Source organism: Cornus florida, unplaced genomic scaffold, assembly GCF_030987335.1.
Source record: "Cornus florida cultivar Cherokee Brave unplaced genomic scaffold, ASM3098733v1 CherokeeBrave_3.0.0_Hap2_Chr02, whole genome shotgun sequence".
NCBI classification, from domain to species: Eukaryota; Viridiplantae; Streptophyta; class Magnoliopsida; order Cornales; family Cornaceae; genus Cornus; species Cornus florida.
Genome location: NW_026775572.1, coordinates 18,144,976 through 18,172,453, shown reverse-complemented (window position 1 = coordinate 18,172,453; position 27,478 = coordinate 18,144,976). Strand labels below are relative to the sequence as shown.

General features: G+C 36.5%; 1 protein-coding gene across 2 annotated transcripts; it reads right to left on the bottom strand.

Moving 5' to 3' along the window:
- Nucleotides 1–7: 7 nt before the first annotated feature.
- On the bottom strand, nucleotides 8–26,555 carry LOC132294010 (phosphatidylinositol 4-kinase alpha 1). Of its 2 annotated transcripts, XM_059791717.1 has the most exons (27): nucleotides 26,383–26,555; nucleotides 25,061–26,077; nucleotides 24,597–24,938; nucleotides 24,350–24,511; nucleotides 22,655–22,825; nucleotides 22,309–22,467; nucleotides 22,080–22,207; nucleotides 21,616–21,922; nucleotides 17,715–17,883; nucleotides 17,278–17,495; nucleotides 14,408–14,566; nucleotides 14,031–14,213; nucleotides 12,237–12,767; nucleotides 11,767–12,126; nucleotides 9,750–9,964; nucleotides 8,056–8,239; nucleotides 7,732–7,868; nucleotides 7,445–7,595; nucleotides 6,060–6,326; nucleotides 5,442–5,519; nucleotides 5,242–5,289; nucleotides 4,277–4,449; nucleotides 3,984–4,179; nucleotides 3,582–3,722; nucleotides 1,325–1,533; nucleotides 807–968; nucleotides 8–629 (listed from the first exon to the last, which is right to left on the bottom strand). In XM_059791717.1, exons 2-27 carry the CDS (start codon nucleotides 26,057–26,059, stop codon nucleotides 371–373), a joined length of 6,108 nt encoding a protein of 2,035 aa, XP_059647700.1. In that variant the 5' UTR covers nucleotides 26,060–26,077; nucleotides 26,383–26,555; the 3' UTR covers nucleotides 8–370. The 2 variants fall into 2 exon arrangements, with proteins under 2 accessions (XP_059647700.1, XP_059647701.1); XM_059791718.1 differs by lacking the exon at nucleotides 26,383–26,555 and having other exon boundaries at nucleotides 25,061–26,298.
- Nucleotides 26,556–27,478: the final 923 nt, after the last annotated feature.

Below are 27,478 nucleotides of genomic sequence, written 5' to 3'. Positions count from 1 at the left end.
ATAAATATAAAACTCCACCCCAACTCAATATGCCTTAATCCAACTATTTGAGGTCGATGTAAATACATGAGTGAGCATCACTACAACAAAATAGAAGAGTGAGCATCACTGCAACAAAATGCGAATTTCATTGATAAATGGCCCTACACACTATATTTTTACAAATCTCACGAGGAATCCCACTGCTCACCTACAAACAACTCATTTCTTCAGTGTTTTCCGATTTTACAAAACCACCTCTCTGCACTACAATCGCGGTAATCCCTCGGAAAAATTACAGCTGTGGTGTATGAAACACCAACAACTATAAAATTACAAGCAATCATGCATGATATACATCTGAAGACAAACCCAACCTTAAATAGTTCCTTTACTTCTCGATTCCCTGCTGCAAATATTGGATCAAGTCGTAACCAGCGGTGGTCCACTTGTTGTAGGCATCCGTGCACGTGCGGATCATGAAGTTGGCTGCCTCACGTTCGCTCATCTCCGGATGAAATCTCTTGCGAAGATTTCCAATGGGATCACCCCTGCTGAAGCAAGGTAATCCACTATCTACCATCAAATGCACCGTATTAATAATCCCATCCATATGGCGACGAGCATTAAGGTAACCCTTTACACACAATCTGTGAACACAACGTAAAACAAAGCAATCAAGATCAGACCTAGAAAATGCTTAATGACCAAGACCGGAAATATGTAAAACTAAACAGTCAAAGTTTAGACCTAGAAAATGTTTATTGAGAAACAGAAAAGGAGGGGGAAAAAAAAAGAACTAACCATAAAAATGAATATTGTCTAACCTTACAAAATTGTGCCAAGTGTCACTCTTCATCGCCCCTGATGGATCAAGTAATTGAGTCATCTCGTGACTCAACTTAAAGTGCGCGCTTTCAAACCGCATATTTCCTCCAGGCGAAGTTTCCAGGATGAAACCAAAATCAATATGTACAAGCCTACCCAAACTGCAAAAATATATACATTCAGGTCACCACCATTAGTCATTTTTCCCTTGTGTCATTTAATATCAGACAATATATATTTAAACTTTCCCTAATAATATCTACCCTGATAAGGATTAAAAATGATATTAATGTTACAAGTACTTTTAATCAGTATTCTCTTTATAAAAACAATTTTAGATATTTCCAACATATTGTGTTAGTGGAAGTCGTCAATAAAAAGTTGGTTTTAAATAATATTCACAGGCAACATAGCAAATCAGAGTTATTTTTTTACACTAAAAACCAAGTTAAATTTAGTTGCTCCAGTCATCAGTCTGCAATTACTTCAATAGTCATGCAAAAAGTAGAGAACAAACTTGTCAAACAAAAGATTCCCGTTGTGTCTATCCTTTGGCTGAAGTAATAGACTGGCAACTGCATATCCAGCACTGCTAATGATGAAGTTCTCACGAGCAGCTTCGAAACTGGGAGAACCAACAGGTCCGTAGTCCTGTTGAAAAATCTCATATAAACCACCATCAGTGGTTTCACCCATTTGACTTCTGCTCCGTGTATTTGGCACAACCTGTGCAGAATGAAAAATGTCACTTGAGATTTTTAAGAGAAGAATACATTAATTACAATATTAAATGGAGTTTTTAAAAATAAGAATTGTTAATAAGACCTTGGCATAAATTTACACCCATAAAAGAGCAAAGCTCGATGTTGATAGATCTTACAGAAATGGTAATGATATTTGATTGTTGGATAAGGTAGTGTAAATTAGTTGATAGGAATAGATGAGGGAATGATATGATTGATATCTATACTGGACAACCAAAAATCTATATACTAATGAATGAATGAGTCCGGCATATCAAAAGGAAAACTAATACTTGCATGAGTTGTACCAGCAGCTCATTTCTCTTCTAACAAGCGCAACACTTAACCTTTCCCACATAACAGGCCATCTCTCATACAATTTATGGGAACTGATAAGGCTATCATTATTAAAATGGACAACTCGAAATGTATAGTCTAATGAATGGAGTAAGACATCAAAAGCAAAACTACAACTTCTCTTGTTCCAAGTGTCAACACTTGACCTTGATTCCACAGAACATACCGTTACATAGTGTTGATCCTCATTAAATGAGGGGGTTGTGGATTAAAAACCCTGCCCTTGCCATTATTTACGCTGCCCTCAAACTCAAACTTGTGTTCTCACGCTTCTACTCCAAGCTTTTACCAATGCACCAAGCAATGGCCTCCTTGAATTGATTCCATGGAAATTTCGAAAACCACCACCCACCATATCAGTGTCACGAGGAAGAGTTTTGCTCAGAAAATGTGAGAAACCAATGACTGTCCAGACATAACACATATGATGCATTTGAACAGATCTCAAGAAGAAGAACACAAGTTCAACCACAGAACAGGCCATTTCTTGGTCCATTGGTTCACACTGCCACTTCAACGCCCACCATGTGACATCAATAGCAGAATGATTTGATTGAAAGAGGAGAAAATTATGGAAAAATAATAATATACACCACCGTGTCCACCAATAAAGAGGAGAACGATTTCAAATTTAAAAGATAGACAATTCATTCCCACCGATGGCTTACCCTATGACAATCAAAATGCAAAGAACATAGGGGTTCAGTGTTGACCGCCTAGGTGAATCAGGTCAACTTTGCAAGCTGTATGTGCAGATGCATCTCATTAAAGAACAAGCACACACTTTTTTTCATCACAAAGATCTCTTTCCTTTGGTTACACATCCCTATCCCACAATAATGAATTGAGTTCGTAATGATTAGGTGGCCAATTCAAATTACATACAAATTTTTGCATCGATAAATTGGCATTCGGACCCAAGACACCCAACTAACAAGCATTTCTGATTTCTTTTTTCTTTTTTCGTGTTTGCCGTAAGGGGTCAATTGCCTTCTTCAGAAACAAAAATAGAAAGTCAAGAAAATGAGGCCATTTCAATTTATCACCAACTCTGCCGAAGAATTGGATAAGAAAATTTTTAAAAAAACACGCGCACACATTTAAAAATTGACCAATCAGCTTTAAATATGTTTAAACAATCTCCACTAAGAGGAAAAGAATTACAGTAAGTTAGCGAATTGAATTAGTAAAGGACAAACCCTGACAATTCTCTCTTAAGCTTGTCTTCTTATATATATGCATATCATTGCATGTATATGTTTGTGCGTTTGTGTATACATATAAACTTGAGCAAAACCATGGAATATAAATCCGAGGACTAAGCCTAGTGGTACTTTTCTAACCTCCCAAATTGGGAGATTAAGGGTTGAAGTCTCCATAGGAGCACAATGGGTATGTGCGTTATTTGGTAGGACAGCAAAAAGAAAAAGAAAAAAGAAGGGAATGGAATACTTTGGTTGGATAGCAAACAATCCAGTAAAAAATTACTTTGTATCTGTTGGGTTGGGTTGGGTTGGGTGTGGGTTGAAGGTATGATACCTGCATTGAGCTTCGACTAACACCTCAACCTACCCGATCCACCCAAGTGGCAACCTTAACATCTGATATATACATAACTATAAAAGAAAACCATGCACAAACGCCTTAATTTAGTGATAGTAGATACAAGCTCACCTCGATTATCCCGCGCTCTGGGCCCGTTGGGAGAACTCCATAAGGAAACAAATAGAGCTTAAGTCCCACTGCTTCAAATATGTCCTTAAGAAGGGAAATCACTTGTAAAGCAAGAACATCTTGTCTACAATCATCTCCAACCTAGAATAGACAGAATCAAGTTAAGTTATGGCTGCCAAAATGGCAGGAACATAATTTTGGTAACTTGTCAGGTAGGCAACATGGCAGTGACTGGTTTGAGAGAGAGAGAGGGAGGAGGAGGAGGAGGAGGAGGAGGAGGAGGAGGAGAAGAAAAGTTCATTGGATTCAAAATCCACCAAGGTTTGACATAATTTTTTATATTTCAAGGTTCAGCTCCACAAAATGGATCACAAAGCACAATAACTAATTGAGAGCATTTACCTTGAAAATGCAAGCTTGAGGCTTTGTAACATTGTGATCCCCATCTCTATCCACCACATTAAACGTGATCATAATAGGAACTTTAGCCGCTGACTGTAAGGGAATTCCACTATCAACCCGAATGCCCCTGACAAGTTTATTAGGAGCAGTAGGCAGATAAAGATCTTCTCCTTCCACTTCAATTTTCTCCAACTCCCTATTTCAACAAGAAAAATAAGAATTCATCTGTCACAACCGCATTTTTATGTAACAACACTTGTTTCAGCTTATACATTTGCAAGATAGAATAATACCTCCGGATGCCAGCCCGTCTTTCCTCCTTCGGAAGCGGAAAGAGTACACCAGATATAGATGTGACTTTGTCAAAGAAATCAAATTCTCTTTGAAACACGTCAAGGGCTTTGGAAGTGAAACCATCAATGATCCGTTGCCTAACAATGGGTAATAGTTCTTGAAACGAACTATTCTGAAAATAACAAGTAGAATGCAAAACACTGACTAAGCATGGATTGCTACACTGTCGGGAAAACTTGAACACAAAACATTTCTAATGATTAAATAAAATTAAAGATGCAAGATCATGCAAACTGTGGTGGTGCTGTAGTGCAAAGTTTTGCAGTGGATTGTCAGGTAATTTGGTCTTGTTGGGTTCTTTTTGTTAAACGGAAACAGGTCCCAGGGTAACATTAGTGGTGGCATAAATGGTGATGGGATATCGGAAGGACTTCAAATAATGGTATCACAATTAAATCAAACAGTGCCTGGGTTTTGAAATGAGAACTGCTTTCTTCTGCAGCCAAGTAACCTTTTTAGTTTTTATTCTGTTTTAGTTCATTTACTTTTTCTTTTTGTTAATTTTAAAAAGAGTATGGCTAAGCACAAGACCACATGCAAAATGTGCCAAAAAAGCATCTAAGCATATATTAACCTAGAACACTAACAAATTTAAGTCCCCCACTCCCTCCAGCACCATTGGTTTAGTGCTTCTTCGAGTTTCACTATTGTGTGTTTTTTTTTTTACCAGCTTCAGTTAAACTGCGTGAAAAACAAAGCTTTTAGCATCAAAATGAACTCAGACTTGGCTATAGAACTGCAAAAAATTTATGGAAGTCTAAAGTACCAATAACTAGCTTTTCCACTTTTTTGGGCCTATGATGAACTATCACTTAGCTTCATCCCCAAAAATTACATACACAAGATGTCTAAAATTTATCCAATTATTGGATAAAAAAGTGAAATTTTTTATGGTTGGATATACCTTTACAACGGCCGCATCTTTCCCTGGTTCTGGTACAAACGTCTCCCCCTGCAATTCTTAAACATAATTAGTCAATCATAAGAAAGCAAAAGAACATTCCATGTCAAAAGCACATGGAACCTTAGAGACTACATTATATTTCCCCAGTATATTAAGAAAACATAGCTATTTTTTATGATAAATTAACAGAGATTTTCCACCTGCAGATGCCATATCAGAATGTGAGCAAATATATCACTTCTTTGAGCAGCTCTAAGCAAGTACCCTTCTACTAAACGCTGCAAATTAAGAAAGCATCCATCAAATAAACACAAGATTACTTTAAAGTAGTAACATGCAGTATGCACAATGGTAGTTTTAAATTCCAATGCCTGCAATTCAAGTGGTGGGGTCAGGTTAGAGGTCAACCCAGAAAGTGAACATTCTCCAAAAGCTCAAAACAACCAAAGACTCAAAAGAAAGCTTAGCTTAGATTAGTTTGGGTCTGGTAACGCTGATGGGGTTGGATTTGGCTGACAGAAATAGAATAAGACATGATGAACATATAATTAACGTTATCAAAGAAGTTTTCGCTGTACACATGAAGTTATATTCTATCATTTGGTTTAATCACACTCAGAGAAGTGACAGAAAAACCTCCTCAGAAGAGAATTTACGTAAACATGTTACAGTTCAAGGTGGAACATGTTTCTATTGTCCAAACCCATCCAATGTCCAAATTAGGCTCAATTCATCAGCTTCGAATTCCTCATGTTCATACTGTTGTATGCAAGAGATATACACATAATACACATTTACATGACAATGAGACCACTCACCCCTTCGTCATAGCGCAGAGCCTGCACTAGCTGTGGCATGAAGAAAGTAACTCGCTCAGGAGGATATGACTCCAAAACTCTAAGAACGTAAGCCATAACACGTGGATGACCCTTATATGATGGGGTAAGAAACTCAAGCGCCTGCGTGATTGAACAAGCAGCCCAGTGTGGCAATTGTTGCAAAAGCGCTGAATTTTCATCTACGGCCTTTGGTGTAACAAAATAAGGTAGTGCCTCAGGTATGCAGCGGATCTCCAATATATGTGACTGCAAGCAGAACACACACAAAACTAAAGACAGCTTGGAGAACAATACCCCCATGAAGTACATTTTAATAATAACAACAATAATATAAATAGTACAGGGAGCAGGTAAATTGCATTATAATAAAAATTACTAGTATGATTGTTTATCCTATAGAAACAGTTCTATGGATGGCGCGTGTTACTTTCATATTGACAAATTAGATTAAGAACCAGATTGGCAAGATTATAATCCAAGCTCGATAAACATGCGACAATTCAAATATCTTGATACCTTCCATTTGAATTTTCAGTATAATGGTCAAAATAGACTAAAGTAGTCGACTTAGAATTAAGGCTGTACATTTGATTGGGCAGGTGTACGCCTGAAGAACACGCTGGCCAGCCAAGGCCCAACTGAGGTATTTAAAAGGAAGTTAAGATAGGATATATTATATATTTTCTAACCTATTAATGAATATTGTGTCTCGCAGATAATGTATGATAGAGAATGTAACGACTTTAGTTACTTTTTCACCATAACAGAATGAACTATAAGAAAATTCTTAATTAGGTTTGTACATCGTAACAAATATGATTTCAATGATAAGACACAATTCTATTACCCTAAATTGCACATGGATTGTGTAGCCTTGGACTAGGATGAACCTAGCCCAAATGCATGAAAACTGCTTCTGCTGAGCTTGGGCCAAGTAATTTGGGTTGAGTTCAGGTAAGGCTTACACCCCGCTCAATAAATTGGCCCAGTCCATCCAGCCCAATGTTCAGATGCAATGGCCATGCGTCACGCATCATATCCATTTTCATAAGCTCTCCGATATGTTTATAGATTTATATATTTTGCTCATTAACAACAGAATGTTTGCAAATTTCCTTTATAAGAATTTACTTTCACCCCAAAATATTATTTCCTTTGTTCTAGTCTTTAGTCGAATAGTTTAAAGTTCCAGTTCTTTTCCACTTACAACTCCAGCTAATTAAAATGGGAAGTGCAAATTTCCTTTATAAGAATTTACTTTCACCCCAAAATATTATTTCCTTTGTTCTAGTCTTTAGTCGAATATTAAAGTTCCAGTTCTTTTCCACTTACAACTCCAGCTAATTAATATGGGAAGTGCACACCTGAACCAGTTGGGTTACTTCTGCCTTTAAAGAAGAATTTGTTGGGAACCTTGAGGACAAGGATAAAGCAATCCGAGGATCAACAGAAAAGGCAGTCCTGGCATATTCAATCCATTTCTCTACGCCAATTTTAGGTCGATATGAACTTTCCCTGAAATTATATGTGAACACAATTGCAAAAAATGAACACCAAAATGTTATCACTACCCTTTACCAAAAAAGAAAAACATTTTTTTTATTTTTTTGACAAACATGGTATATAAGTTCAGCAAATTGAAAAGAATTACTTCGAGTTAAAAGGTTGTGCCCAAACTTCAAGCCTATCAGCCTCATGCTGGCATAGCATCAAAAGCAATTGTTTCCGCTTTTCCCTTCCGACAGCATAGTTCTCCATCTGGCCCCAGACAGGGTGATATAGATCCTTCTGCAGATAATAATATAATTTCATGGACAAACTGCACAAACAGCAAGCAGAATCCTACTCCAAAAGGATACAGATAAAGCCAAATGTTTCATAATTGGCAAAGCATTAACTCATTTTATGAAGAGAACCACATCTCAGAATCATTCTAGACTATAGATTGCATTTGCTGCAAGTATAATTATCTTACCAAATCACTCAAAGAGCTCCCGTTTTCACGTCCCTGTCCTCTTGAATCGGATTGAGAAGTATCCATTCGATCATTTAAAAGATGATGGACAAATACAGAAACAGATTGAGCCTCACTCAGGGCAAAGTTTACGTTGCCTGTATCAAACCATTCAGGCTCGTGAGAAAACCAGCCTAAAGAGGTCCTGCAATGCACAAAAACATCTTTCAGTCCTCAAATGCAACACTAAAATTTCAGAAATTCAAGTTAAACATAGAAGCAATAAATGCAACTGTAAGCTTCAGTGCAACTCCTCAAGAAACCATGATGCAGAAACAGGAAATTACGGTCAAACAGGACAAGACCAGAAAAAGGCCCACTAACAACATTAGAAACCTTAGTTCCAAAGATGAATAATGTCTATGGACAAAAAAAATATAAAAATACCTCGCATTGAGAACTAATGTTATTAGGTGACTATTTCACACATCTATGGCTACTTAATCACTCTGAACCATCATCAATACACGCTTAACCGATCTACGGTTTTCAAAAAGGCATGCTAGGCCATAAAAGCATTATAGCTACTCATGGATTGATTTTGATCCAAATCAGATATGATTGCATGGATCCCATAAGAGGATCCTATCTGTTAATCTGATGAAGATCCAAACCCAATATCCAATAACAGATCAGCCTTAAATTTAATACATCTGATTGATTGAAAATCAATATTTTAATGTAACATTGTACATAAATATATTCAATCTGGTTAATAATTCAACATCAACCATTAGATTAATAAAATTTGAGAATGAACATGTTCCATCTTCTTCCAAAAAATAAATAAATAATAGTTTCCACTGAACAAGACTAATTCAAGAACTCAAGTAAACTGTTTTCATTTCATAAAAGTTTATTTATTTCTAATTTAATATTTAGTCAATACTTTGGGATCAGATTGTCATATCAGAGTTCCGAAAGGTTTTGAATGAATCCTGAATTATCGGAGCAGGATATTTTCCGCATCAGAACAGATCCGAACCACCCTTGAAACATTCGAATTCCAGACTGATAAACTCACTCTAAATATAGACTCTATAATGCTCCACAAAAGGACATAGATGTAACTAATACCCCTACTTATCTATGAATTTCTGAATAAGGGATGTATGACTCAAAAATCACACATTAAGTTCCTATTTCAATCCAACAAATTGAACGGCACAATTAAAAGGCGATGTAAATGACCCCTTGAACCTATATCAAAAGTTCCAGAACATGCTTTCATGGTTACATTATATATATATATATTAATTATAATTGCAAGCTTACATGCATACATGTGTCAACTTTATGCAAGCAAAAATATAGTTGGATACATTGACATGTGTGTGTACATCAGTATTTGGGGTGAGTAATGTAAGAAGTTCGACAGGCTGCACTTCAAATTATAAACATAATCCAACAAGCAAGAAATTTCAGCTTGGGCAAACATGCTTTAAGAGGGGAGAACACAGCTAAAAGGGCGAGAAAACAATATCATCCTACGTAAATAAGGCTACAAATCATGATGGGGAAATGAAATGAGATACAATTACAATTACAACATGCTAACACAGGAGCGCCAGGTACACCAGATAGAAGCAAATAAGCTCATAGAAAACAGTGACAAGAAAGAAAGTAATTGGAAGTAAAAGGTAAGTCATGATTACCGATAAATCCGGTCTTCCAGCAGCTGAAGACCAGTTTTGAAATTTTGCAGATTACCCTGGGACTGGCATGAGCAGAACTTGAGCCCAAGAAGCATGAGGGTAAAAAAGGTTCCAGTAGCAGCCGGATGCCGTGAAAAGTGGCAGGGAAATTTTGTGGTCCCTTGTAGCATCCGACCAAGAAGTAAGAGTTGCTCAACACTATCATGTCGCACCACCTACACAACAGAAGAATGACTTTAGAGAAGAAAGCACCACTCAACAACCTTAATAGAACCAGAAAATTGAATGCTAGTTGTAGTTGAGAAGAATCTTTTTTTACTGGTATGATATGATAGCCCAAAGAGAAAAATGGAAGTGAAAATATTGAAGCAGCAGTACCAAGATAAAAACATTCTAAATGACAACTGGAGAAAATTTAGGTCTAGATAGAAATGATTGTCTCTCTGTCATCTAAGATAATTTTAAACTAATTTTACCAAGTTTGTCAAATGGTAATCAAATATGTCTTGACTGTGAAGCTAGAAATCAAGCCCTTGAGTCAAGTGACTCGAGAAATCCAGTCCGTCACATTTTTTCCTTGTGATTTTATACCCAAATCCACTTACGGATCGATCCAATGCTAACACTAAACCAAGAGAAAAACAAATAACTTATAGAGCGGTAAAAACTGATACTCATCAACACAACTGAGAATTTCATTGATTGCACACAATCAAAGGAAGCAGTTGAATTTCTGTAATAACTTATCCAGTTCATCACTAAACAGGAATATGTCACAAGCAGGCCAGCCAATCCTATCTTCCTTTTTGTAAATGTTGGCCAGACAAAGCTCCAACAAACTCTGCAAGCGCCAAAGTTAATAGTAAACAGAACTAGAAGTAATCGGTGAAAAAGGTAGGAGGTGGATATTAACGCTGAAGGACTGCTGCAATATGACTGGCAGAAGGGAGGGGAGTCCTAGAGTGGTAATTGACACCCATAAGATTATCAAAAGATCTTTCCAACAAACTTTTTTAGACAATTATACCCCGTACCCACCATATTACAGTAATATAATGGGACCAACCACTTGAACTTTCTCGATCAAAAGAAGTTCTAAAAGAAATCAACTTTGTTAGAAAAAAATAAGAATATCTGGTTTGTAAGGTTTAATTTGAAAAATTTTGTTAAGGCATATGAAAAAAATTCTGAACTTGTATCATATAACCAAGCTGACTTTTGATGCTAACTATCTTTTTCATGTGTCCCACGATATGGTAGGGTGTGGGACTTGGGTGGGCCTAACCCGAGCAACCCATATCCCACCCAAAATTTTGATGGGCATGGACAATTTAGTTGAGAACATGGGATTAGTTTAAATATTAAAGCTTGATTCAAGCGGAATTTTGGGCAAGGGTTCTTCCCAACCAGTAACCTGAAGTACAAGTTGATCTCATATTTTTTTTGTAAAACAAGGATACGGTTGCATCAGTTATTCTTAGTTAGCATAATGTCATCGGTACATTTAATAAAGTTACAATAAGGTTGCTTTAAAATTTTGAAGCTAAATTATAATAACTGCTATAAATTAAATCGAGAAAAAAGAAAATAAAGAACATGAAGACTATTGAAAATCAAATGGAAGACAACTTGTTTTTTGTTTTTTCTTTAAGTAGCGCTTTGATGTGTGACTTCAAAGTTTGCTTCTCTTCCTTATCACCTCAATGGGGCTTGCGTTTACCACACCAAAGTTAACATAAATCCTCCCAGTGTCAGTCTCACAAGGTGTCATTGGCTAACAGGATATATCACTATTCTGAACCTCAGAATTAACTTTGGGAGGTTGCAAAGGGGGAGAAAAGGCAGTAAAAATTATGACCGCTTATAAATCAAAGACCATTATTATAAAATGCCTAAACTCCGTAACTTCAAAATGATATGCAGAATTAGTCTGCAATATTATTATGTTTAACAATGTAACAGAACAAAATCCAGCAGAGAGAGAGAGAGGGGTGTTAAAAGATATAAAAGTCCTTACCTCAAACCGATCAATAAAAAAACCTAGCCAAAGTTTATGAGCAATTATTTGTTCAACTGGATCCTTTTCAGGCTGCGCCTCTGGCTCCCCGGGTGCAAGGTGGGGCCTCAATTTTGCGGCAGGTCCAGAAAACCTCACATCAGATGCAAAGAGTCCACGTTTGGTATCGATTGTCCACAACCATGCATCAACAAGCTCAGCAAGGATAAAAGACCCCAATTCAGGAGCAGCAGAAACTAACCACGTCCAAATAAAAACACCAGTCTCCATTGCATCAGGTGTAGAAATGTAAGCCGGACACCAACAAAGAAGACGTAGCAGTTGTGAGAAGCATTCTACATTTGATTTCGAATCTGAACCCTGGAAAAGATTATCACAACATACTAAATACAAAAAGAAAACGGAGCAGCAATAAATTCTATAGAACTAAAAATAAATAAATAAAGATACGAAGAAAGATGCATGTTTACCAGATTTGAAAGAAGCAAAGCAGTCGCCTGGGAGCAAGTTTCACGAAATGATGACTTATCCACTTCCAAACCTTTCTCTGCAATATTGACATATTGTTGAAGTAGACCCACAAATTTGGTAAGCAAAAGCTCATTAAATGAATCACTTTCTGGTGGTTGTGGAGGAGACGCTCCAGATCTCAACTTTTGAAGGCTGAGACCGATCCCAAAGCCTGTTGGTGCAGTGCCAGGTTCAAGTCCACCAAGGCTGTTATATAACCTTCTCATGCCAGCAATTTCTCCAGCATGGTTACACTTAGCTGTTGCACTGACTATACCAGTACTAAGTACCTCTAAGTTGAATGCATCTGTCAATTTTAAGTTTGCTCCAGATGCAGCAGCAGCAGCAGCAATAACTGCAGGAATATTTGCAGTTCGTGTGCCAGTCCAATTATCACTCTTACCCGTACCAATCCTTATCTCAGATAAAAGAGAAACCACATCAGTTGCGGGCTGTGCTCTCTGCCAAGTGTTTGCTTTACAAAGCTTTTCCTAAAGTATACAATTTGGAACAAGGAATGCAAAGAAATTAAAGTATATCAGCATGTGATAGAATAATAGATAAAAATAAAAGTAAATAACCATGGGATATAGATGTACCAAAATAATAAGCTAGTAATATTAGAAAACTAGGGGGAAGAGTTTTGCATGGGTCCCCAACCAACACATTAAAACAAATAAAAAGAGAAGAAGAAGATGGCAAAACATTATATAAAATTATAGAAATATAACAGTAGGTATCATATGGGTCAAAATAGTAACCTATAGTACTATTAAAGTGATAGCAGAAGCTTGAAATAGGTCACGAACACAAGCATTTGAAAAGGAAAGGTGGGGAGAAGGCACTAAGTACAAGTATAGAGAACCATTTGACATTATTTGAGCATTTAAAAGGCCAATATAATGTGTATTGTAGATAGTAGAGTAGGTTCTGCCAAGGAAAGCACACATAAGTAGGGACCCAGATAAATTGAGGTCACACTAAGGCAATCTAGAGAGAGATGCAATATGGGCCCAGGGGTCTAAGACTCCAAACTAAGGAACACAAGCAAAGTCCTTGTTCTTCTCTGTTTGCAGTGTGGTAGACATGTCCCCTATCTATAGGTGTACAATCACATGGAGCACTTGGCTGACCATCTGACCAGGTGGATTAGATAGGTGGTGAACATTAATTAGGAAGTGGGCTAGCAAGCCAAAACTATCATCTCAATTTTCGTTGGAGGCATGTCTAGTATCCAAAGTATGATGAGTGCGACACGTGTTCTAGGGGCACACTCATCATCATCACAACTATCATCATCATTCATTCCTTATTCCCATATAAACAGGGTAGGCCACATGAACAATATCCAGGTTCCCCAAGGAATGGCAATGGCTACATATCTACTTATATCATTCACATATTATGAAAACACGAGCTGGTAAAAGTGCATGTGAGAATTAAATCTATAGTTCTTCATAAAGTGAATATCCATAAGATATATATATAAAATAAAAATAAAAAAAAGACCTTCCTCTGACAAACCGACTACAAGTAAACATCCAACAGCTCCATCTTTGTGGGAAAAAGTGGGATACAGATACCACATTTCTAATGTCAAACTGAGAAGTATACTTCTCAATACAAGACAATTAATATAAAATACCCAATAATGATTACCATACTATTGAAATCTTGGCAGAACTGAGAAGAAAAGAGGCCAGTGAAACAATTGAAAGACCTCATATTGACATCAACAATGAGAGTTGACAAACCTGTAGAAGACCCTGACTAGTGCATGGAGCATATGATAGTGAAATAATGATCCATTCCCGAACAATCTTTTGGTACAAAGAACGAACGTTAGCTATCCAAGCAGGATCATTGACAAGAGCTGAAGCTGGGTCATGATGCACTGAAAACAGCAAAGAATCCAAACAAGAAGAATTCCACAAAATCTGCAAACATGTACTCCTTTTTTTAGGCATACTTAGCACAGTCAGGAACATAGAATGAAGTTTAAATAAAAAATGAAAAAGTAAAATCAAAATCAAAATCAAAAATTAAAAACAGAAAACAGAAAACAAGATAAGGAAAAAAAATTGATATTGTAACTAATAGAGAATGTAATTAATTACCAACGATTGTTTACCTGTGGAAACCTATCTCTAAGTTGAGTCAACAAGTTGACAGAGATATCCCGTATGTGCTCCTCCCTCTGGGACAAACTTTTTATGAGAAAACATGCATGGGCAGAAAGAGTAGACTGTCTAATTTCAGCTTCATTGCCCGTCTCAGATATTCTATCTTCCTGCACCCAGTTCTCAGGATCATTAAGGCTCTCCACAAGTCTAGAAAGCAAGAGATTTGCAAACTAACATTGTACAGGGGGGTAAAACAAAACTATTTTCGTAGAGTTCAAAACTTCCATAGAAGACAATTGTAATTTTTTTTCTTTTTCAGTAACCGTTACATATAAAATAAGTCAAACTATCTGTCACATATGTTGCGCCAAGAATTTATCACAAAACACTAGATATGTGCTACTTTAGGTGGATGAAAGAGGTCCATGCTTTATGAAAACTCAAGACCTAGAACCAACAAGAATTTTTTACATTTAAACATAAAAAATGCAATATGAATAACTAGATGATCATCCATTAACACTACAGATGCTTTGAGACCATTAAAAAATGTCTGCTTATTTTCTTTCTCTAAAGCACAAGACGTACTAGTGTCAACACGTGTCTGGCACTCCCCAGAAGTATCCTTCTTTAAATATATATATATGTATTTTTTTTGGAAACAGGAGGACATGCTGGGATACGCAGAGGATAGGCCGGGACGCGCCGTTCAGATTTTTCTTTTTCTAAAGAGAGAGGAAGAAGATGAAGATAGAGGCAGATTCGTTTGATATTTGATGTGGGTATCATATATATATATGTCCAAAGAATATGTATATATACATTCAAAAAGATAAAGAGATATAAATTGTGAAGAGATGGAGGGGAAAACAGAAGATTGGCCCGAACAGGGGGGGCCAGAAGACTCTACGAAGTAGAGATGAAGACTTGAAGAGAGAGAAAGGTGAAGAGATAGGGGAGGAGAGAGAGGAACAGCTATAAAACAGGGATTCAAAGAGACGTGATCCAAAGAAAATTGATAAGATTACAACCCTATCTTAGTTTACTACCTCTTTTTTGGCTAGGCTACAAAAATTGTGACTTTTGTAAAAGAAATATAGACTATTTGGTGGGCCTAATTTAAAAGGGTTATTTCTATGAATATATATATATATATATATATATGATAAATTGAACAAAAGTTAATTTTTTATATATAATAATTTTATTGCCATATCCTTGACATGTTCGTGTCTATGTCTGTGTCCTATTTTTTAAAAATTTGCCGTATCGCCGGGTCTATGTCATATCATACCCATGCCTCATGTCCGTGTCCGTGCTTCATGGCTTTCTTTCCATTGGCTCAATATCATTCCCAGAATAAAATTATACACGTCAAGTGCCCTTTAACAAATCACACTCAAGTGGTACAGAAAAACAGAAATCAGTTTCACTTGGCATAGCATGCCAAGTTTAAGAAGAAACCACCCTGAGTAAACTGGGAAAGATCAAAATAAATTAATATAACCCTTCAAGCACTTATTTTTAAATTTCTGGCAAGTCTCTAGCAGCCAGCCAATTAAAACGTAACAATATATTATTAGGTTGCTTCCAGATATTGATTGCAACATCTGGGCAAACCCAAGGTAGTCGTTCACGTATTCCCTATCTAACTCCCACCTTCTCAAATAGGAAGTAATAGTGCTTGAGATTCATCCAGGTGTCGACCTTTTATAATGTTACGCTATATAAAAATTACACATGAACTTTTATGAACTTTCATGCTCACCTAGGCAAACACAGAGTACTTCAATTAGTAAATTACTTAGGGCTTAATTTTGTTTATATAATTGGTATAGTATTTTTTTTTTTTGATAAGTATAATTGGTATAGTAATTTGAAAAGACCAAAGATGAAAAACAAGGATGTGACCAGTACAAAATTTATTTAGGTAGCCTGTAGCAAGAAACTCAGAGATCCTGAATTCTCAATTCCAGACCCATCAGCCCAACCCATCAGCACATAACAAAAATCCATCAAAGCTCATCAAGCTATCTCGCAAAGGCCAGTCAGCTCATTATCCAGATCTTTGGTGAAATTTTAAAGTTTCAAGTTTGTTGACTTATTTAAATGGATCTATTTATATACTTTATTCCAAAAAAAAAAAAATAGATAAGAAAAAGAATTTGATTCATTCATTACTTTTTTATATATTTTTTTAATTTCTTTAATGCACTTCTTTATACACATAAAATAAAATGAGATCTGGACTCTTTTTAATATCATATTCCTTACAAATAATGTTGGTGTGTTAAGAAATTCCTCCACAAAAGGACTGTGATTCCACGCAAGCTGTTGAGTGACTCAAGCCATTAAAATTTTTTTTTTTTTGATGAGTGACTCAATCTAACCAAGTTGAAAGGCATGCTATTTCAGGTTGATTTTTATCTTAATATAGCTTTACTTAAGATTTGGGAATTACAGTGCTGTACAATGATGAATGACCTGAATGGTTCAAAAAAAAAATTATCATTATTGTCATATACAGAAGGCAAATTTTATTAACTCCATGTCAGGATTCAGGAAAGCCATCCGGCAGGGTAGTAGGGTGGTAACAGTATTCAATCAAGCTAGGCGGGTATTGAATTATTGATAATAAAGATCTCATATTAGAGATGAAAACTTCAAATGCAATGAAACGAGAAGTTTGTTCAGCTTAAATAATTATTAAATTTCAACAGATAAAACAATCTAGCCAAATCATCGTCGTCGTACATCTTCATGCTTTTGACAATATGAGATACTATAATCTTCTAAGACATGCCTCTTGTACTTAAGTGAGAACATGATAAAAGACGACGGTGTTGCTTAACAAGGCTTATATGAAAAGAAAACATACCAGCCACCAAACTGCTGTTTCAAAAGCCCGGTGGACAATTGCAGTCAAACACTGGAAGACAGCAGGCACAAGGTTTGGAGTTTTCAAATATTCGAAGACACAGTTGAAAGCACTTCTAGAAGCAGTCAAACTAGTGCCACCATTAAGGATTCCACCATTACTGCTGAATCGAATAATCTCCAGAAAAGCAACCGCAAGCAGATAAGTTGCCTTAACACCTGAAGAAGTCAGAAGTAGCAGAAGATAATATTTCACACATCAAATGCATATACCTAGAACTCTTATTTCAATAACTAAGTGAAGTCCATCTACCAAGCAGAGTCCAAAACTCCTAGTTTGCTCAAAATCTGTAGCCATAATAGCCAACAATTGTTGACTTGCAAGCAATAAAAAGAATTCACATAGTTCCGCAAAAAATAGTTAGGATTTCATTGAACCTGAAATTGAGCTCATCACTGCAACCTCAACTCGCCCTCCTAAAGCAGCCGAAAGAGCAGTTTTTTGGGTAACAGCAGCTTTTTCATTGCCTTCAGCTCGACGACTACCAGGGTTATGAAGAGCATTCAGCTCCAACTCATCTTCAAGCCATTTCACAGAGCTAACAACCTGGAAAGGTACATATTGTTCTAAAATTTTAAGTTATATCTTGACTTGTACAAACAATAATATCTTTAGAATTAGTTTAACAATTAGACAAAGATAAAACCACCTCACTCTAATAATTGTAATAATATTAAAGATGTGATATATCAGATTAAAAAAAAAAAAAAATCAGCTCACATTGCTGACAACATTTGTGGCTCACACACGTTAAGGATACATGTGGCAACAATGGACATGACACACCTCCACACAGGCCAGACTCTTAGAAAACCTGCTAAATATGCCTCAGACATGACCAAACACTCAACCAAAGTTAACCGACTCAGTTCAAAAGGTTATCCTAATTACTTGGGGTTTCCTATATGAACCTTATGTCACATTCTATCTAAGATAATGACTTTTATTAAACCACACGCTATCATATGTTTCCATATTATCTCAAGCTACAATAATTTTGGTTTTCTCCTTTCCCAAGTCATTGTTTCTCACTGATGCAATTATAGATTTTAGTCAATTTCGCCTCATTATATTTTCGACGTGTGTTACATCCCCTGGTTCACAAATGTATTCATTATAAATTATCCTTTACAATCTTACCACACATCCATCTCAATATCCACGTTCAGGACACGTTCATGCTCTAAATTGCCAACATTCCCTTTTAATCGAGAGTTATATGTTAATCACACAATATGCTTAAAGCACTCATCCGCTTAAACATCCTTCTTTAATTCTATTAGCAACACCCATTTTAACCTTCCCTCTGTGAATAATCAAGCATACATAACAAATCAACTCCCTTGTTGGTATCTCTTGACCATCAATTTTCACTGTATCTCACTTTCTAGTTTTGATAAAGTTGCATTCCAATGTATTCAGTTCTTCTCTTACTTATCTGGAACCATACTATTTCAAGTTTTTCCTCAAACCTCTAATAAAGCATTCATCCCTTAGTTCAGTTTCATATAACTATACCAAGAACCTCATCCTGAATGTGCCTTCTCATTTCATCAATAACTAAGCAAAAAGAATATTTTAGTTTAGTTATTGCAAGCCTATACTACTTGGAAATTGTAAGCATACAATAATGGAAATTAACTAGTCCTTTAGCAATTGTTTTTATTATCATCACGACTCAATCATGTGTGTCCTTTACATGGTTTGTTAAAATCCCATCGCGATCATAGAATCTTACGATCCTACAATTCCAAATTGCTAAATCGATCCGAGCACATGAAATATTTTGGGAAGTAGGATTGCAATAGGATTTGTAGAATCGTATAGGACCATGCGATCTTGCCGATCCTACTAAATCGTGTTGCTTTGTTGTTGTTCAGGATTTTTTTGAGCCTACAACCCATTTAGACAAATAAATTTAATTATTTTAAATATAAAGCCCAACTCTTTAGCCTAATTTCAGTAAAATAAAATAAAATAAAAAACAAAGACCCCAAAAGTAGAGACAATCCATCTCTAAATTTCAAAGGTATGGCTCAAAACTTCAAAAAAATCTCTATTTTGCTTTATTCTTCTTAACTTGTCTTTTCTTCTTTCCTTTTCAAAACAAGAAAGAGGAAGAACTCTATTTTCCTGCCTATTCTTTGTCCATTCTGAAACAAACCAAGAATCACGGCAGAAAAGAAAACACGTCACACACAAAAAACACAAAGATTTAGATGGTTCGGCAAAGCCTACGTCCACAGTGAATATCCGAAAGATATCACTGCGCAAAAAACTGTAGATTACAAGTTTCGGCCCCCAAACCCTAGTGCTCTCTCTCTCTCCCTCACTATTTCCTGCAGTTTTCAGTGTTCTCTCATTACACACCCCAAAAATTCTAAACGCCCTCATAGGGCGATAAGAGAATTTTATATTCAGGTCCAAAACCGACAAGAGAAAACGGATCAAAAGATTCAAAACTGGATCACAACGTAACCCAGGCCAAAATAAAATTCAGGCCACAACATCACATAATCTATTCAACTAAATTGCTTAGACAATTAGGCAACTAAATTGTGTTTTTCTCTCTAGTTATCTGTTTTCTTTTTCAATTTGTTTAGGCTTTACTTTAATTTCTTCTGTGAGATTTTGCTTGATTGTTATGCTGAAGCTTTTGTATAAAGGAAATCAAGAAATTGATATTTATGTGTTTGCCATGTGTCTTGGTATCTTTTAGATTGTTGGTCAACCCAATCCACAAAGCCTTCTTCCCACTATTTGGGATCAGCTACATAAATCCTATTTCACTATTCACCTCTATCTAAGACCATAATCTTGGTTAAACAACACACTACAATATCTTTCCTTAATCTCCAAACCCAAATCAGTTCTGATCTTCTGCTTCATCTAGCATTGCCTAAAGTAAAGCTACTTTCTTTTTACTCATTGGTGGTGCAGATATTGTTCTATGTTGCACATAGCCCAACTATCTTAATTGATTTTCTCTCATTTTGTCTTCAATTGAAACTACTTCAACCAATTGAATCAGTATTTACACAATTAATCAAAATTATATATTTTTCCTCGTATCTTAAGTCTGTTTGCTTGTGTATATTGCTGACTTAGGTACATCAACATGTTTGTATCCACACTGAAACCCACAATTGATTCAAAAAATCATCTAAACATACAAGTAATACAACCCTTCACCAGTATCACAAAGTTGCCATCGATTAGGTGATTGGGTCTCCCAAGCCTAAGCATGGGAAAAGAAACTGTATGAATCCCTAGATGCTTCTATATTTTGAGTCTTAAGAAAACTTTGCATATACATGTAAGAAAGGAAGAAATGGAAAGTTTTAGAAATGTTGAATAGTTTAGTGTTTTAAATGGAAAAATATATATTTAAGTAACTAAATGGAAAGATACAGCACATATTAGAATGCACAACAAAACGCCAGTATTCATAAAATGAAGAATTTAAATGTCAAAAGGTAGATAATCCTGATGACGGATTCCAAGTTTTCTCTTTTGAAAAAATATATATATAAATAAAGTGCTTGTGTTTAGCACCCAACAAGAATAGAACAACTTGCCTAACAAACCACAGACCAACTTTCAGGAGGGGAAAAAAATAACTTTCAGGAGAAAAAAAGGGGAAACGAATCTAAGCTTAAAAGGCTTCAATGCAAATTAAATTTGTATTACATAGCAGCTCCACTTCCTGCTTAAGACTAGTAGAGCAGCAATTTAAACTACAAACGAAGTACAACTTTTCTAGTATGCTCCTTCAAAAGCACTCAATGAAGCTAATATTAATTGCAGAAACAATATATCATGAAGTATATATATATAGGTAGGACATCAATAAATGCAGTCTGGCTGAGCAATTCTAATTTATTAACAAGCAGCATTTAGCTCAATCCCAAGCCTTTCCTTTTACTTATAAAGGTCAACAAAAAAAACAAAAAAGAATAGTCTCTATTATTCCTACATGTTCCATTAGTAACATTCCCTTGAGAGGTCATTGCGTATTTTGCTTGTGTTTAATCTTTCCCAATTAGAAATCGTATAGGAATTTATTAGAAGTAGATTTATTGGATTGGTTCATAAAAAAGTGTTGGGTCAGAATCTTGTTTTGACTCTGCGCCATTGATTCCACTATTATTAGTGAGCAATAATGGAATAATTCCTTCATATTCATAGAGATAGGGGACATAGGGGGAAAAAATAAATAAATAAATGATTAAATCAAATGTGAAACATAATCATTTAAGCTATTTTATATCAACTCACAAGGGGTGGGGTTCCTTGGGAAATGCGTAGAACAGCAGAAGACCACTGTGCACTCCACATGTATGGTCCAGCCACAGCTTGAAGGGCAATTGTACCCATGCTCCCAACACTATTCAGCATAGTGGAAACTGACTTCATTGGAACCTGAGTTTTCTGTATAGGAGGTGCTAACCCAAAAAGAGCAATGTAGAACCACAAGTTGCGGAATAATTTAAGAAGTGAAGGTTCCACATCTACTGTAGGATCAAAATCTGAACATATTTCAGCAACAGCAGGAAGTAGAGGCCCAAGAAAATCTGCTCCACTCCTGCAAATGTTTCCAGTAAATGTTATGAAAACTCTTAGCACATAGTCAAATACATCGAATGAGGAAAAAAGTTGCTGCAGAAAGTAAAATGGTACCATACAATCCAATATTAAATTATGACATTCCATAATCCAATATATTAGGAGCAGAGTTCTACCTTCCACTTTTAGACTCTGCCGCCAAGCCTACATCTGAGCACAAAGATAGCAAGCGGTGACGATAGTCTGACCGCAATTTGGTACTGCCAAGTCCTCTCGCAATCAGTAGAAATCCTGCAGGAATTGTCTAGAATGTGATTGAACCAGTGAGCATCCATTTAATAGAATGAATTTTCACCAAAATTGATAATATCTCATATTGTTCACATGTTAAGAGGTAGAACATACCTCAACACGTTCTGTATTAGCTTCTGGTGCCAGGGTTTTACTCTCAGCAGATCCAATACTGGAAAGTTTACTCAAGTAGCTTCTAGTCATCAGAACAACAGTTTCACGATAGGACTTTTCAAAGCCTAGACTCGCCATGCGAGAAACAGCATCAAGAAGCTGAAGTAATTCAATAAAAATAAGTTGAGAGACAATGGCACATAATAAATGCGAGCAACAACCATTTCAATAGTGTGTGTGTGGGTGTGTGTGTATATATTCAAGTGACAAAGGATCGAAGTGCACGAGAGGATGGATATATTATAAATATACAAAAAATACATGCTCCGAAGAGAGAGTTTCATACCCGGAGTCGCAATAAGCCAGGAGTTGAAGCATCACCCTCTTCCAAGCTTTCAATAAATAGTGGCAATATCATGTCTACCACTTCAGGCTTGTTAACAGAAACATTCAAATCAGCCAGCAAGCGTATAACATTAAGCTGCACAACGGGGACTGCTTGCTTCTCTTTCCCATCCTGAAATGTAAGGGCATATAAGCACAAAATGGAGTACAACAGCAATAAATATATATATATATATAAAGGAAACAAAAGAAAATAGAAAGAAACAAATATTCAAAATTAACTTAATATTCAACATTTTTTTTAAGAGAGCACTATAAATTAAGTATCCAAACTAAATTTTGACTAAATGGGCCACTAAGGAGGACCCCCGGAAACTAGAATTAGCTTCATTATGGAATTGCAAAGAACAATGGACTATTACCCAAATCAAAGATCCACATATAATCTAATCTCCTGTTATAGAATGTCTATTCGGAAGACCAATGTGATCTTGAGGGTTAAAAATCGAAGTAGCAGAACTCACATTATACAAATGCAGGCCCATGTTCTACCTCAGATGACAAACTATTGACCAAATCACTAAACTCTCTCTTGTCCCCATACCCTGACTGAAGCAGATAGCAGGTTCTCAACCTATTAGTGCTATCTTCACTGGAATTTGAACCAACTGTAGGTAAGAATTTCAACTGTAACCAACTGAGTCAAGTAATTTGAACCAACAAAGGTAACATGCACATTCTACCACCTGGCCAGCCTCAATAATTTAGCATTCATAAATATTAACTCCAAAGAAAAGACTAAAACACATGAGAGACCAACTACTAATACCACAGCCTACAACTCAAGCACAAAGACAAATCAAATTTCAATCTCACTGATAGACTTCCTATTCTTATTGATACTAACAGGTGAAAAGCTGTGATTAAAGTTTTTACTTCGGTAACCATTGGGAAAAGCTTTAGTGTAGTCAACAAATAAACAACAAACTTGCACTCTACTCTAGTCAATCTCAAAATCCATAACATGATACAATGTATCACTTTCTAAGATATTTTAACAAAAACATCCACCACATTCATGAAAAGGAAGTGTTGATTAGAGAAGCCCCTGCCCATTCTTCAAAACCTTAAACCAAGGTTAGGTTTGCACCCAACCTATCACTCTCAATCTTAGCACCCTATATTGGCAGGACTAGTAGCAGGTGATGGCCTTTGTTAGACACTTAAGGCCTAACTAAACTTGTGTTTTGTGTAAGAACTGGCACTGAACAACAACCTAAACAAGACTATTGATATCAATAATTCTTGCAAGAGTAAAAGACCAGTATGAAATACACACTGCACTCCAAATGTTGACTTCAGAAAAGTAGTTATATCAGTTATGGTCCTTATGGACAATTTCAATATATACCTGTGCCAATTTCAATAACCAACGACCAGTGGCCTAGCGGTATTAGCTTCTTACTTCCCAAAGGGAGGTCGGGGGTTCAAGTCTCAGAAGAGACAAGTGTGTGTGAGTACCAACTAGGAAAAAAATATATATTACCAAATAAAATTATACCAAACATATGGAACTTATTGGCTGACTAAGCATCCGTGTGCATTCACAAACACAAAAAAAATGGGGTGTGCGCATGGCATTTGCAAGTAAGTGTGCATGTGTTTTGTAATTTGATAACATACAAAATATACAAACCTCTTCCTCATAATCATTTCGTTCACGAATACTTGTAGCCAATCCCATAATAAAAGTGTCCACAGGTGACCGGTCCTTGCTCCAGCCATATTCAATTATCTCACAGGTTGTCTTCAAGACACTCTCAAACATTGCTCCCTGACTGCTGCCCCAAGTGTCGGCCTGTTTGGAAATTATTGTGCAAAAACAAATTATCACAATGTGTCTAGGATAGAGAAGCCAGTCCAGGAGTACTTAATAAATGTACCTGCACACATGTAGTAAGAACAAGGGGTTTAAGACGAATGAGAAGAACCCGTAGTAGCTGGCCTCCTCGAGTTACTGCAATTTGAGCAATTCCTGCAAGCAAGGAACTAAAGAGCTCTTCACAAACTCTCAACTTTCGCCAGACTGAAACTAAACATGCTTCGGCAGCATCTATCAACAACGCAAGAGCCATTTGCAACAACTTCTTTGATGACTTTCCATCTGAGTCAAGGGTTCGAAGACTTTTTATTTTTAACCTAGCTGCTGCTTGAAAAACAGACAATTTTGTATTGATTCTAGCTCTTAATAGCAGCCCCTGTTCTGTCCAGTCACGCTTCCTTATCTGCCCACAAAAGCCAACGATTGAACCAGCACTTCCTTTTATCCCTTCTCTCCAAGAAGTTAATTTTCTTTCTTAGTAACCACATAACAAAATCAGATATTATAGATGCACATAAACTTTACCTTTAGAAAAACGGACATTGATTGGAGCTGCTCCTTCGCAATATTTCTGACCTGCTCCAAAAGTTTGGGATCAATGTGGACTTTACTCAAGATGTGCCCAATCAAGTTGAATGCAATTTCCTGTTTCTCAAGGTTCTCCACAGACTCCTCCTCAAAAGCAGCAACCTGTTGCCGGTATTTCGATGCGCCTCCACCTCCGCCTCCATCATTGAACCCAATATTCATAACCAATTGATCAATGTTGCTCTTCCCCGCAATACTAACCCCATTCATCACTGATCCCTTCGAGGATGCAGTGGTGGCGGCGTCATCAGCAATCCTCGAACCATCACTTCTTGAGGAACCAGAGACATTACTCGCTTCATTCCCTGCACTGGTAGAATGATGATGACCAGCAGTGAGCGGCGAACTCTGAGAAGATGAAGCCTCCGGGGTTGCCGAAACAAACTCCCTTGGCGAATTCGGAACGTAACTCACAAAGTGATCGAGCAGACACAAAACCAATTTATCGGCGTCAGAAGGAACAATGGGTGGAAAATTCTGTGACAGAGCACTCAAGAAAGCCGTAGAAATGGACAAGTCTCCACTCACATTGACTACAGCTGAGATCACAATCTGTCCCATGAATCCCGAAACGTCGGCAGCAAAATCCGACGACAATTCCGAAGCCTTGGAGACGTAACCCAAGAATTCACCAAAAAACGAAGCAATCGAGTCCTTTCCGAAGGCCTGCGGCCAGAAAGATTGACTGAAAGACGCCGGAATAGAACGGAGAAACTCCAGCACCACCGAATTGGGACGGAGATCGCTGTGATTAGGGCATTTGGAAAGAAATCTAGCGACGGCGAGCACTGCATTGAGCTGAGACCGCGAAACCCTAGGAGATCCGGCAAGGAGAGACTCCGGCTGAGGGCATCTGCCGCACATCCACGCAAGTTTCTCGGCGAATTGCACGGGGTTCTGTGCAACCAAGTCGCAGAGCTCGATCAAAGCCTCCATGTCAATCCAATGCCAAATCTAGAAAGAGAAAGCAGGCACAAAGAAAAAAAAAATAGAAAAGAAAGAAAATATGTCAACAATCTTTTTTCCAAGGTACATGGCCCTAAACAATCAAGTCAAAGAGCTCGATCAATGCTTCCATTTCGATAACATGCGAAATCTAGAGAGAGAAACAATCTCTCCGATTAAAGCTTCGCTGTGAAACTCAAAATCTAGGGAGAGAAATATAATATATACATATATAAAAGTATAGTGTAGATATATATATATATATATATGTATATATAATTATACAGAGAGAGAATGAGGTATTTAGGGTTTACAAGGACGATGGGTGTAGTGGTTTTTCATACGGTTCGTTGCCGTCTTGTTACGTCGCTGTTCTTGTGTTCTGCCATTACGCTGTGTCTGAATTGGACTTGGGGCACAATCTCGCGCCTCTCTCAGATGTTTTGTTTTAACCCCTCTACTTTTCCGTCACAATTTCAATATTGTACGGAGTATTCAATATTGTATTTATATAGGGTTGATTCGACTCGGGTGAGTTTGTATGAGACATGTACTGTTGACCAAGATGGGTGGTAGAAACTGTACTCAACTTAGATTGTTCACGAATATGTAATTATGCAGAAATATCGACTAGTTTTTATCAATAAGAAATACATTATTTAGCTAGAAAAAAAAAATTATAAATATTATACACACGCATGGGTGGACTAGCCCAAATGAATTCATTTTGTGAAACTTGAAAGGGTGGAGTCCAAGTGTAATGGGTGGGCCTTTACCTAACTCCAACGCCCTCGTTGTGGTCACATCTTAAGTCACACAATTAAATATTGGGTCTGCCTCTGATACTAACTATAACAGATGGGCGCTTGTCCATTTATCCAAAAGCTCAAATTATTGGAAAATGCTGCATACCTACCTATTTATACACATTTCAATCCCCATCCAAATTTAATGTGAGACAAGTTTCACTTGTAACATAAGGGCACTTGTCCCTGGCTCGCCCAATATATATATATATATATGGTAGTTTTTTATTATATATATATATATATATATATATATATAATGTCCCTCTAAAATTATTAATTTTAAAAATTATCTTTTTTATTGTTAAATTAAATTTAAATTTTTTTCTTTTTTAAGTTGTCATTTTTTTTTTTACATTTTTTTTTCTTTTTCTTTTTTCCATTCTACTACTTTAAATAATTTGTTTTTTCTTAACACAGCGCCTCCCCCTTAACTAAAATCCTGGTGGCTCCGCCCCAGCAACTTGACGACTCCAATCACTTGAAGAACAAACTGAATCAAGCTTTTAACATATGAAGTCAAAATTGTTCATGAATTTTATTCAGTTAAAAGTTCTATAATTTAGCAATTATTCATATAAATACTTTAAAATAAGAGATATTT